Raw genomic sequence first — 12,217 nt, forward strand, 5'->3', positions numbered from 1 at the left:
TCCCAGAACGCACTCCCCTCAATTTGGCCAACTTTTACTCAATCATCAGGTCTTAATTTCCACATTTCTTCTAAGAAAGCCCACCTAAGTCCTCCCAAGTTCCTCTGCCTAAAATTTCATTAAGAACTTCCCCCTACCAAGTAAACATAAAAGGGCACAAGGAGACAAAAATAGCACATTGTTTATGACTCTGTCTCAAGAGTCTTGCTTATCAACACATTAGTGACATAAAGCTAACATTTCTTAATATGTGATCACAGTAAACAGATAGATATGACCTCTCCCTACTCTGTGATCCCATAATTCTTCGGGCCTATATGCGAATTACCAATATCTGTGTTCTTGGCATGGTCTCCTTGAAAGTAGGGATTGTGTCTTACTCTTCTTGATTCTCAACAGGAATCAGCGTGGTGTCCTGACATGGCAGAGGTTAAAAAACACATCTAAATTGAACATACTTAAGTGTAATTACATTGAATTGACTCTAAATTAAATGAGGCACCAAGATTGCCCCGTGAAGGAGTTTCTATTCAGTCTTCTCAGCTGGGTTTATTAAAGGTGATAAGAGTTCATAGTAAATACGAAAATAATGCATACTTTCTCATGACAGATCCGTGGAAAACTCTAGGCCAAATAGTGAAGTTGGTGCCTTTAAAACCAAAGCATTTTTTAGAAATGAAAACTTGGAAGCCAATGAAAATCTATCAATAGCAAACTATCTTAAGATTCACTTTTCCAGGGGCACCTGGGTGGCGCAGTCGATTAAGCATCCAACTTTTGATATGGCTCAGGTCGTGATCTCATGAGAGATCATGAGATCTCTCCCTCAGCCTCCTCACTGAGCTTTCTTTCTCTCTCACTCTCCTTCTGCCCCTTCCCTTCTCACTTGCTCTCTAAAAATAAAAAATAAAAAGATTTATCTTTCTGGTGGACTACAATTGGGCATTAAAATACTGATGTGATCTGTTGATGTCAGAAGATAGAGCTTTAAATGACAAAAGCAGGTTATGTAACAGTGATAGCTGCATTAGAAAAATGTGTGTGGGGGGCGCTTGGGCGGCTCAGTCGGTTAAGCAGCCGACTTCGGCTTAGAGCATGATCTCTCAATTCATGAGTTTGATCCTCGCTCTGGGCTCTGTGCTGACAGCTAGAGTCTGGAGTCTGCTTCAGATTCTGTGTCTCCCTCTCTCTCACCCCTCCCCTGTTCTCACTTTGTCTCTCTCTCTCTCAAAAATAAATAAAATGTTAAAAAAATGTTTTTTAAATGTGTGTGTGTGTGTCCAAAGAAAAGGAGAAGAGCCTAAGAGGATACATTCCAAATGTTAAATTGCTTCTGAGTGGTGACATTAAGGGTAATTTATCTTTTGTTCTAGATACTTTTCCTGAGTGTTTGCAATGAGTAAAAACAGGAACATATTAAACTTTCACTGGAGACACAGTAGTCATGGATAGAACAACTACATGCCAAGTTGTATGTGAGGACCATGTGCTATTCTGAGGAGCACACTTAGTTCTTTCACTGCGAGTCCCTGTGGCACAGCTCAATTAGTAACAGCTAAAGTTTTTGCTATCATTATACTCCAGGAATTCTAACAACTTTACATACATTCTTTCATTTACATGTCACAACAACCGTTCCCTGTTTTATTTTTCTGTATAGCACTGATCACTTTCTAAAACTAAATAGTGTACTTATTTATTTCTTTATTGTGTGTCATTCCTCTCACTCGAATGCAAACTTCCTCAGGGCAGCGATTTTTTTTTTTAATATAATTTTTTTTATTTTTTATTTTTTTACAAATAGTTTATTGTCAAATTAGTGTCCACATAACACTCAGTGCTCNGCAGCGATGTTTGATCATCGCTGGACCCCTGGTACCTAGAGTAGTGCTTGGCACCTTAGTTAGTCCTCAAATGAGTGTATGAGCAACCTTATGACATTATAGCTAGTACTATTCCTGTCTTACAGTGAGGACTCTGTAAGATGCAGAACAGTTTGCCCAACTTGCTCTGAAGGTACAGAGGCCCATCTCCATGATTCCAGGATATGTGCTCTGAACCACGCTTTCTCATCAGTGACAACAAATCCTTGAATGAATGTCCTCCTCCCACATGCAGCCAATCCATGAGAGAGAGAGTGAGATGTCACAGAATAATTTGCAAGTGTTCTTAATTCTATTAAATTAGCAAGATCTTCACTTAATAGATAATCTGTCATCTGCAACAGATGATGATATTTTTCAGATCAAAAGGAAGAGGAACAGGGCCTAAAAATCAAATCAAGTAGTTGCTAAATGAAGAAAAAAATCTATAGCCTGGGAAATGGTCTTAAGGCCACGTTTTTTCCTAATGGTAATGTAAGCTGCTGGACTGAATAATCCCCAAAGGACAGGATTTCTCAGGGAAGCCGAACGCTAAAACAGGGAGAAAGTACTCAGAGCAGCAAACCCAAATGTTTGGGCCCATGGCTGGCCACAACAGTTTAATAATGCTCGTCATTAAGATCATTCACATAATTTGCCTTGATCACCAAATAATCTTTTGACTTATTGGACTTCCCTGGGTGGAAATATGTTAATTCCCCTCAGGGGCCTAGAGAGAGAATCCCCTGACCAGCAGAGATGTGTTCATCAGTCCCTTTGATAATTTGATTTCTCACTATAAATTAAGCAATTGGTGTTCTAAATTACTAATAAGTCTTTTGTGGGCTTGATTAATGTGGGTGAGTCCCTGTGAACCTAATAACCCTTGAGAGCTCTGACAAATCCAGTTCCTAGATCTTCACTGGGAAAGCAGGCCCTGAATTGTAAAGACACTTCTAGCCACACACACATCTCTGCTAATACACACACATGCGCACATATACACACACAGACCACACACATATACACACAATCACACATATGAAATATTTACAACATGCAGATGCACACACAAGCACACTTACACACAAACACATATGCACACCTGTGAGGCCCTGTTTGGCAGGCAGCCTCCCTCGATGACATCATTACCTCATCTTCCCTGTAACTGAAAAATCATGCAGTTGAAAAGACATGAAACATTTCCTTCAGATGTGCTTGTATTTCTCCATCTTTGGTGGTTGCCAACGTTTCATTAAGGGCAAGCAGACTCTGTTCAGCACAATGTCAGCCCAGCTGTGATAGCAGTTCCACCCCACCCCCCACAATTCTGTGCTAGGTAGTCCTAATGGCAACCAGTCAGCAGGGGCTGCTCCCCTGAAGCAGGAAGTGAGCAGGGCCATAGGATTCCTGGGCAGAGCTGGGGAGGAGACATAAAACACCTTTTCTTCTCTCCTACCTACACCAAGTGCTTTCTCGGCAGGAGCTGAGAGGCGGCAAAGGCCAGCTCAGGGGGCCTTCATGAAATCTTCTGTTTAGTGTTGAAAAACATAATACTCAAGCACATGAAAAGCCAATTCTTTGAGACTGCCATTGTATCTACTCTCCACACCTGTTACTTTTTGTAAACTCATCCAGAATAAAATGAAAAGCCCTTATTTGGCTGTTAAGGCCATTATGGACTTGTCCCGGCTCCTCTCTGACTGTATTCATAGCATTCTTTCCCCCTGGCTATCTCCCCCAGCCTTCATGGCCTCGCTGGTCCTCCAGCACCCCCACGTTCCTGCCTCAGGATCTCTACACTTGCTGTTCCTCTGTGTGGAATACCCTTCACCTGAGGATATCCATGTGGCTCCCCCCTCACTTCCTTTAGGTCTTTACTACAATATCATCTTATCAGAGGTATTTCCATCATACCTAAAATATATAACAGCCTCTACCTCCTATTGCTCTTAATTCTCTTATTTTTTCCTAGTTCTTATTCCACATTGACAGTCTATATATCTATTTATTGTCTGTCTCCCTCCACTAGAATATAAGCTCCTTGAAAGCAGGGATTTTGTCCATTTTGATAATTGCCAGTTCCTTAGGGCCTAGAAGAGTGCCCAGCCCTTTGTAAATACTCAATAAACATGTGCTGAGTGAATTGATAAATGAATTATGCTTCTCCTTCCCCATTTTCCTTTGTCCTAATTACCCACTGCCTCTGAAGTTATCAAATCCTCAAATAATACGTTGACTCTAGAAGGGTGTCATTCTTCCTGAAGTGCGTGGCATGCAGTAAAGTCCTCCACAGTGCCAGGAAGTCCACCACAAAGTCTGAGAGCTCCAGGTAGGTTGAGAAAGAGCTTTCAAACGTTATCTAGTTCTACAGAAGTCTATTAAAGGGAAGACACTAAGGGAATTCTAAAACCATTCCAAGGGGTAATGGCCAAATTCATTTTTGGGAAATGAGTGTTCTTTAGTTTAGAGAATTGATTTAGTGGCCTTTTAGTTCTGCAGAGAAAGGCCTAGAATCTGAGCCGAATGGAAGAGGCTGAGGTAGGAGGGTAAACTTTTGCTCTCATTCTATTATATAAAATGTCTATACTGGTAAGAGAGGCTTTTGTATTTTGACATTTTTCTAGTTTTGCAAGCTGATCGGAAAGAAAAAAAGTTTGAGCAGAAGCTAGAAACTTGAATAAAGTAGAATGGAGAGGTTAGTCTGTTCAGTATGGCTGGAAGACTGAGCTGGAGAAGAAATCAGAAGGTGCGTCTAGCACTGTTGGATGCCTCACATTCAACTTTACTTTGTTTCATGATCTATGAAATAATTTCCCTCACTAAACTCTTGAGCAAAAGCTGTGTTAACCACTACCAGTGTCAGCCTTGTGTTAGCACTGCCTTAAGGAATCAGTGGAGCACTCTGTCAATGTTCTGGGATGACCAAATAGGATGAAGAGAGGATGAAGAATGAGTGATGAGGTGGCTAGCGGTCATGGAGAAGAACTCAGAAGCAGGAGGTCAGAAATGTCAACCAGGAGAATGCAATCATCTACAGAAATTCTTGGAAATTTGGGATAGGAAACAGAATTGCTTACAGTTCATATGATATCAGTATTGGATAGTAAAGTGAAAGGTACTCTGAAAGAAGAGAGGATTTAAGGACTTTTGGGTCATCCTGCATCACAGAATTCAAACTTGAACCTCAATGGTTATCTACTTTTCAAACTTTACTTACCAATGGAAATCTTTTCGTCAAATGAATTATTATATGGAACCCAATGTATAAAACAGATTAACATTGAGCTTCTGTGATGAAATAGGACAGGGGTAAGAATTTATGCCCGCTTAGTTTTCCTGTTGGATCCCACAGTGACAATCAGGCAACTCTGTGGAATCCCAGCACATCAGAACACAGTTTCAAAACCACGAATCTAGAACCCAGATCTTTAATGTTCTGGGAAATGGCTCATTCAGCCTGCCTCTGTGTACTAAGCAGCATGTCCTGGAGTCATTCATCACTGATGGGCGTTCTTCCTTCTCTTGTACCAAATTCATCAACTCTGGGACTCCTCACCAGTTCTAGGACAAAGATCCAAGTAAACTGTGTTCCTCTTATAGATAACTTTTCAAACCTTTAAACTCTTCAAACTCTTTAAAGACCTCTTACCTCCTTCCCTAATTATCTTTGCTCCAAGTTAGACATTCATAATCCTCCATCTATTTCCAAGCTATAGTTCATATACTGTTTGGGGATCTGGAGTTATTGATATCAATAGGAAAAAACAAACTCAGCATAGAAAGGGAATTCATTTACGACCAAAACAGAGGCACCAAGAGGGACACAACCACAAACAGTTTGAGGATAGTAAGGGAAAAGGAGAGGTGCTGATCTCCTCCTCAGGAAGCAGCTCAGAAAACGTGTTCCCTCCTGTACTACGAAGGGAACTGGAACTCAACACCAATGTCATTCAACTCAGGAATGTGCCTAGGATCACTCTCAGGCAGTCACCATATCAGGGATCTGAGGGCATGCACTTAGCTCTTACTATTATTACTCTTCAAACACTCCCCAGCAGTTGAGCTCAGGAATACAGGACAGTAAGTGCCCAGCATGGGCTTATTTTTGCTAGTCTTAATTGATCACACGCATATCCACAGAGTTACTAACTCTTGGACACGGTCATGGAACCTATTAACTAAAAACACATGGAGCACCTGGGTGACTCAGTAGGTTAAGCATTCAGCTCAGCTCATGATCTTGCAATTTGTGAGTTCAAGCCCCAGATCAGGTTCTGTGCTGACAACTTGGAGCCTGGAGCCTACTTCAGATTCTGTGTCTCCCTGTCTCCCTTCCCGGCTTGTGCTCTTTCTCACTCAAAGTAAACAAACATTTGAAAAAAGTAAGTGACATTCTGTAACCATGGATCCACCAGTTGTTTTGCTGAAGAATGATAGTCTATCAGTATCATTTAGTAATAATCATCAGATTGATGATTTGCATTGGTTTTGGCAGAGGCTGCAGGAGGGAGGAAGTGAACTTCAACACTTGGGGCTAGTTGTACACCTGGAAAGTGCCTTTGTGACCAGTTCACTGGCCCAGCGCCATCAGAAACAAAACTTGGGCTTCCTGGTATCACAATACCTCACATGCACACTGGTGGTGGTCTGAGAGGCCTGGAGACGATGTGCAGAATGTGCAACCCCACGGTGGGAGCACAAACAAGGCTGCACTTGAAATATCAGGACAGCTTGAAGGCCTAACCTTCTTCTGTGCAGCTGTACTTATGCCCTTTACTGTGATGACGCTCTTCAGTGAATATGAACTGCTTGGGTCCTGAGTTCTTCAGCAGTTGGACACTTGAGATCATTGGTGGGTAATTAACACAGTAAAGATGAGCAGTGACTTCCAACAGAGGCCACTGGGGGGTCTGAAGGATGCTTCTGATGGGAGAGTGTTAGTGTTTGGTGCCTAAGGCACACAACTTTGTAAGTGGGTGTAATAAAGTAAGATACTTGAGCTCTGTTCCATGTTATGGAAGCACCTCCAGAAAAACAGCAGGAATGAATTTTGACTTGCTTTAGTAGAAAAATCCTTCGACCTTTGACCAAGAATGTACCTGTCCAGGATTGTCCAGGTGTGTCTGCAAACAGAGAACGACCACAGTGTTAGTCCTCATTTCCTCTTCTTTTTCCCCTCAAACTCCTTTATTTTGGCCTTATATCTCTGAGAGGAAGCATTGTGGTTTCATGTATTAAAGTCTATTCTTCACAAACAAAATGTTACAGACTCTTTGGAATCCTAATTAAGGTCATTGGTAATGAAGAAGGAATCAAAGATACACCCAAGATGGCATCAACAACAAAACTGACATTTGGGAAGGAAGTCTGTTCAGGCGGGAAGAAAATACCTATGTACGAATGTCTGCCTGCATATGTACAGCTGTATGGGGGAGAGTGTGTATATATATAAACACACATCTAAGTTTCTCAAATCACATATATATGAAACAAATGATCTCTGATACAAAATAAAACACCATTTTATTCTTCTGGCTCAGGATTTGAGCTGTATCTAAATCCACACTCTGCCACCTGCTGGCTGTGAGTATGAACTAGTTATTTAACTGCTCTGAGACCGGTTTCCTCATCTATGAAATGGCAACGATTTTTACTGTGCAGGGTCCTGATGAAGATTAAAAGAGATAACGTATGAGCTATATATGTTATTAAACTAATAACTACCGCTGACAGATTTGCAGAGGAGTGATTTTGACAAAATTTGCTGACTTCCTTTCTCTGCTCTGAAGGTTTGTGTTATGGGAGTAGGAAGGACAAGAAGAAGGAAAAACAGACTCAGAAGAAGGGCCAGGAGGAAAGAATTGCTTGAGGACATATGGAAAAAGCATTAACTTCACTTTGCTGGTCTCCACTGCAATAATCTATCAGTCAACAGACAGAGGCAGCTGAAACATGGATCTCCTGACCCCAGAGTCCTATCTGCCACCACACACTTACCATGGAGGCAGATATGGGAGGACCACTCATGGGATGTGATGGAGGGTTGGCCTTAAAGAGGATCTCCAGAGTCCCTTGTCTGGATGTTTTGTAAACTACAAAATGTTTGACATTTCACATGCTTATTTAATCTGATGTTTACAATTATTCCGAGAGAACGGGATATAACTAAAGACTTTGAGTTAAAACCTACAAAGACGTGACTCAAGCTTCAAACTTAGTTCTTCCCATTACTCTGACTCTCTCCTTCATACCCGAGCTGCCAGCTTGATGGCAGATGCTGCTGGTGCCGTCACATGTGCCCCCAACTCACCCCCAGCTCACTTGAGTGCAGCAGTAGCTGCATTAGGCAGTTGTCCACTGACAGTTCTGCAAGAGTTGACTTTCTTTTTCACTTCCTTTGGGGACTTTCTGGGGATCACAGGAGTTTGGAAGGAACATAACCTGGAAAGGGGGAGGATGGGAACTTAATGCCCCCTGCATCCACCCTCAACCAACAGGGATTGGAGAGAGCTTCTGGCATGTTCTGAGTGGTTTCCAGGGCAGCCCCAGCACAAGTGAGCCCCAGTTGCTCAGAGTGGCAATAACCCACTCATGAAACATGACCTTTATTGGCTCTTCCCCCTTCCTGTCTTACTTTCCCCACTTCCTCCCATGTGCTTCGCAGAATCCCTTCCTGTGTAATCAACCAGCATTAAATCTTTATCTCCAGGTCTACTTTTGGAAGAACCCAAGCTGAGATAAATTCTAAAATCCATGTGGCTGCTACTACTGTTCCTGTTTCTAATTACATGACATTCTCACCAAAAAAGTAATAATGCCCATGGGTTGCTGATGAGTCAGACCTAATGGTAACACTTTTAAGCCTTGACAAAAGTCAAGAGAACATTCTCAACAAAGCAGTACATCATTCCTCCTGTTTCACTAAGTATCCATCTTGCTGGTAGCTGCTCTCATTTGAAAGCAGAGTTGGGGTGGCTTTGGAGGGGCTCTACCGATACAGTTACAGGTCCGGTTTGGATTTTCTAGCTGTGAATCAAGAAAATTTAGAACAGATCTCAAAAGTAGGATATTATTTCCTAATTCAAGGAAAGAAAGAAATGACTTCATAATGTTAAAAAATCTATAAATAAGATCAAAGTATTTACATTATTGAAAACAAGAGCAATCATCTCAAAATGCCTTCTAGATTTATCAACTTGGCACACATAATTGAGGAAGATTTCAAGAGATTTCAATATAGTATCTAAAAATGACCAACCATTTCATTTTGGCAGAAAGAGATTCCCAGCTTCCTGTAGTTGACGGTAACTATGGGATAAAAGTGGTTAGATTTTAAAAGACGCATGTAAAATTCTTATGTGAAAGTTAGTTAGACACAACCCACTGAAGCATGATGGTCATTTACTCGTCAGTCTGTCCCTGCCCAGAGATGCCAGGCTCATAAGATATATATAATAAATTCATATAACATGTTTTGTTTTATAGACTCTAACCATTTATTTAGCAAAATGGAGATTTCTAATACCTGGCTCTTGTCTACATTTAAAATTTCAGGGAAAAGAGACTCATGTTCTACGGTACATATTATTACAAAAGAGTTCATTATCAACTTCAAACAGTGAAAACATCTTCTCTAATGATTAGAATTCAACATCCATTAGTGGAGCAAGGTGACATTTTTCTTATGGAAAAAACTCATATTTCTTGTCAGAGATGTAACACAACCTTCCCTTCACTCAGACCTGTCCACTGAGGATAAAACAGGGAGAAGACCACTTCTCTATTCTGGTTCCCAAGTCAGGTATAAATCCTTTTGATTTAGGGGAGAACTCAAACATATAAAGCAAAGGGCGGAGGCCATTTTTCCATCGTCTTTACTCACACGCTACCTAGAAAGTCAAGGTTTCCTTGGTGGTTTTGCTCACTTGCTGATCACTGTGCACGTAGCTATCATTAGTGCGAATGTATGGGAGACACTTTGAATATACAGCACCCAAGGGAAAGAACAATACACCCCCAAAATTCGAATTGTTCCTCTTGCAAACTCTGAAAGCCAACAATCACTTGTGCCTTGCAGAATCTGGGGGCTCAATCCCCAGGTGCAAAGTACATTTTCCAGGTTTCTCCAGGGCAAAGGCAGGATGAACACCCTCATTAAACCTGTGCCTGATGATGAAAAGCAACTGTCCACTTTCGGCATTAATGAAGAGAAGCCTCTGGTTGTTGTAATCCAGCAGAATGCCCACCCTGGCGGGATGCTCAGTCACATGAACATCGCTCACAATGCCACTGTAGAAGAATGTGTATCTGAAATGAAGCAGAAGGGGGAATTAAAAATTGGAAATCTTGAAAGACCATGGTGAAGAAGATCCCTTGGTGCTAACCAATTCTTCAGTTATTAATTTCACTACACGATAATGAGTTGCAATAATGTTATCCCAATTCCTTTAACCAGATCCCTCCTAGCTGCTAAAATGCATAGCTCATCTCAACAGACAAACATTTTTAATAATTTTGCTCCTTCTACATTAGGAGGCGGTCCCAGAATAACCAGCATATGCCTCCCTTGTGATTTTTCTCAACATTCTAATTCTTTCCCAGCTGCCCACATGTTTTAACTACCGCATTCATGGTGTGTCACTCTTTTGAATAAAACTCCTTTGAGGCTGCCATGTATTTTTAAAAGTACTGCAGGCTTGCCTTCCATAAAATGTATTAATTTTACAGCTTAAAATTTTTTAAGTAACTTACATAAGGACCTTTATGACGTTTAAGAAAAATTTTATTATTTTTTCCCAACTTCATCCTTTGTATATGCCTCCCCTGCCCCAGACCAATTTTCCTTTTCATCCTCTGAGTATTTTCTGCAGCCTTGCAGCCCGGGTGGGGGTGGGGGGTTGCCTGCAATTTCTCTCTTCAACTCAAATAAATTCAACTCAACAAGTATCCAATGGGCATATCTGTGAGTCTAGCACTTTGCTAGGCCCTCTGGGGACTATGAAGGACCACAGAGTACTATCCTTGCCCTTGGGGAACCCAGACCCTCCTGACCAGGGAGGAAAACTCTGTTGATCCTGTAAAAGTGGGCTAGGGTTGAGGCTCCATCTCAGGGCAGAGATTGGTAAAGTGTTTATAAACACATTTAATGGACCTGTTTGGTTGTGAAAGGAAAGGTTCAAGAGCAGGCTAGGAAGGGGAAATTGCTCAACAGAAGAGGCTGAACTGCTCTGTGCAAAAAGTAACCCAAGTCTGGCATTTTCTCCTGGGAGTCTTAGAAACAGAGTTTTGGGCCCTGAAAGTGGGGGAAGGGAAAAATGAGATAGAAGAGAAGAGGGAAAGATCTGTGGGAATGGTCTCAGGAGTGGAAGAACAGTGGCACTGGTGTGGCAGAGAAAGCCAAGGACCCTTAAGGCCTATGACATCAGTCTTAAGGGCTCAGAAGCTTGAGTACAGGTGTGTTTTGGGAATGGCAAGCTAGCAAATTCCCTGATGAATAAAGATCATGTGATAGGGCAGAGGTTCACAGGGATGGGAAAGTAAGCAAGGCATACACGATAATAACAGGTCTTTTCAATGCCTTGTTAATGAGAGATCTGACAGAACAATATGAACCTCTGGAGGCGCTGGAAGCGAGGAGACCAAGGTTGTAGGTGGCACTGACTGGGAGCAGCAGTGTAGGCTGGGGCTCTTCTAGAAGGCTTTGGGAGCAAATGGGCTCATATTCAGTGAAAAGGAACAGTTGGAATTGGACAAAGGTGGAAAAGAGGGACAGGGGGATCCAACCAGCAGGGACAGCAGAAGCAATGATGAGGTGGCAGAGTAAACTCACTGGTCACAGAGAACATCACCATCTGTGTGACAGGTTCTGAGAGGACATGTGAGTGACTCTGAAGACATTACATAAATAAGTAAAGTCATGGGCCAGGAAATAGACCTGCCCTGTCCATCACAGTTGCCACTAGCCACATGTGGCTGCTTAAATTAAAATTAAAATGATATAAAATTCAATGTCCAGTTCTTCAGTCCTACCAGCCACATTTCAAGTGTTCAAAAGCCATCTGTGACACGACTTTTCTATTTTCATAGAATGTTTGATTGCATGCCATCAGTCTAGAGGGTTCTGAGTGCCCTAATGAGCCATTTTCCCCAAGTCCTGCTTAGAAGGCCCCTGGTGCTCACAGGCCCAGCGGCAGGCAGTCCCTGAGCCAGTCCCCAACACAGAGGTCTTGACTCCACCAGTTCTGCAGGGTCTGGAATCTTCCCTGCCCTGCTTCCACCTCCATTTCCTATCCATCACACACCAGTTCCTTCTCCAGCCTGCACTCTGGCCTGAAACCAAGACTGTCTGCCTG

The 12,217-nt window shown here is 42.1% G+C and overlaps 1 protein-coding gene across 1 annotated transcript in view; it reads right to left on the minus strand.

Annotated features, from left to right (window-relative positions):
* Positions 1-9,382: 9,382 nt before the first annotated feature.
* The window catches only part of CMYA5 (cardiomyopathy associated 5), an 83,063-nt gene continuing 80,228 nt past the window's right edge, over positions 9,383-12,217 (minus strand). The window contains exon 13 of the mRNA XM_077759837.1: positions 9,383-10,172. Coding sequence (XP_077615963.1) covers positions 9,926-10,172 — 247 coding nt within the window. The 3' untranslated portion in view covers positions 9,383-9,925. The remainder of the gene's footprint in view (positions 10,173-12,217) is intronic.

This window comes from Crocuta crocuta, unplaced genomic scaffold, assembly GCF_008692635.1.
Source record: "Crocuta crocuta isolate KB4526 unplaced genomic scaffold, BGI_CrCroc_1.0 scaffold162, whole genome shotgun sequence".
In the NCBI taxonomy this organism is placed as follows: Eukaryota; Metazoa; Chordata; class Mammalia; order Carnivora; family Hyaenidae; genus Crocuta; species Crocuta crocuta.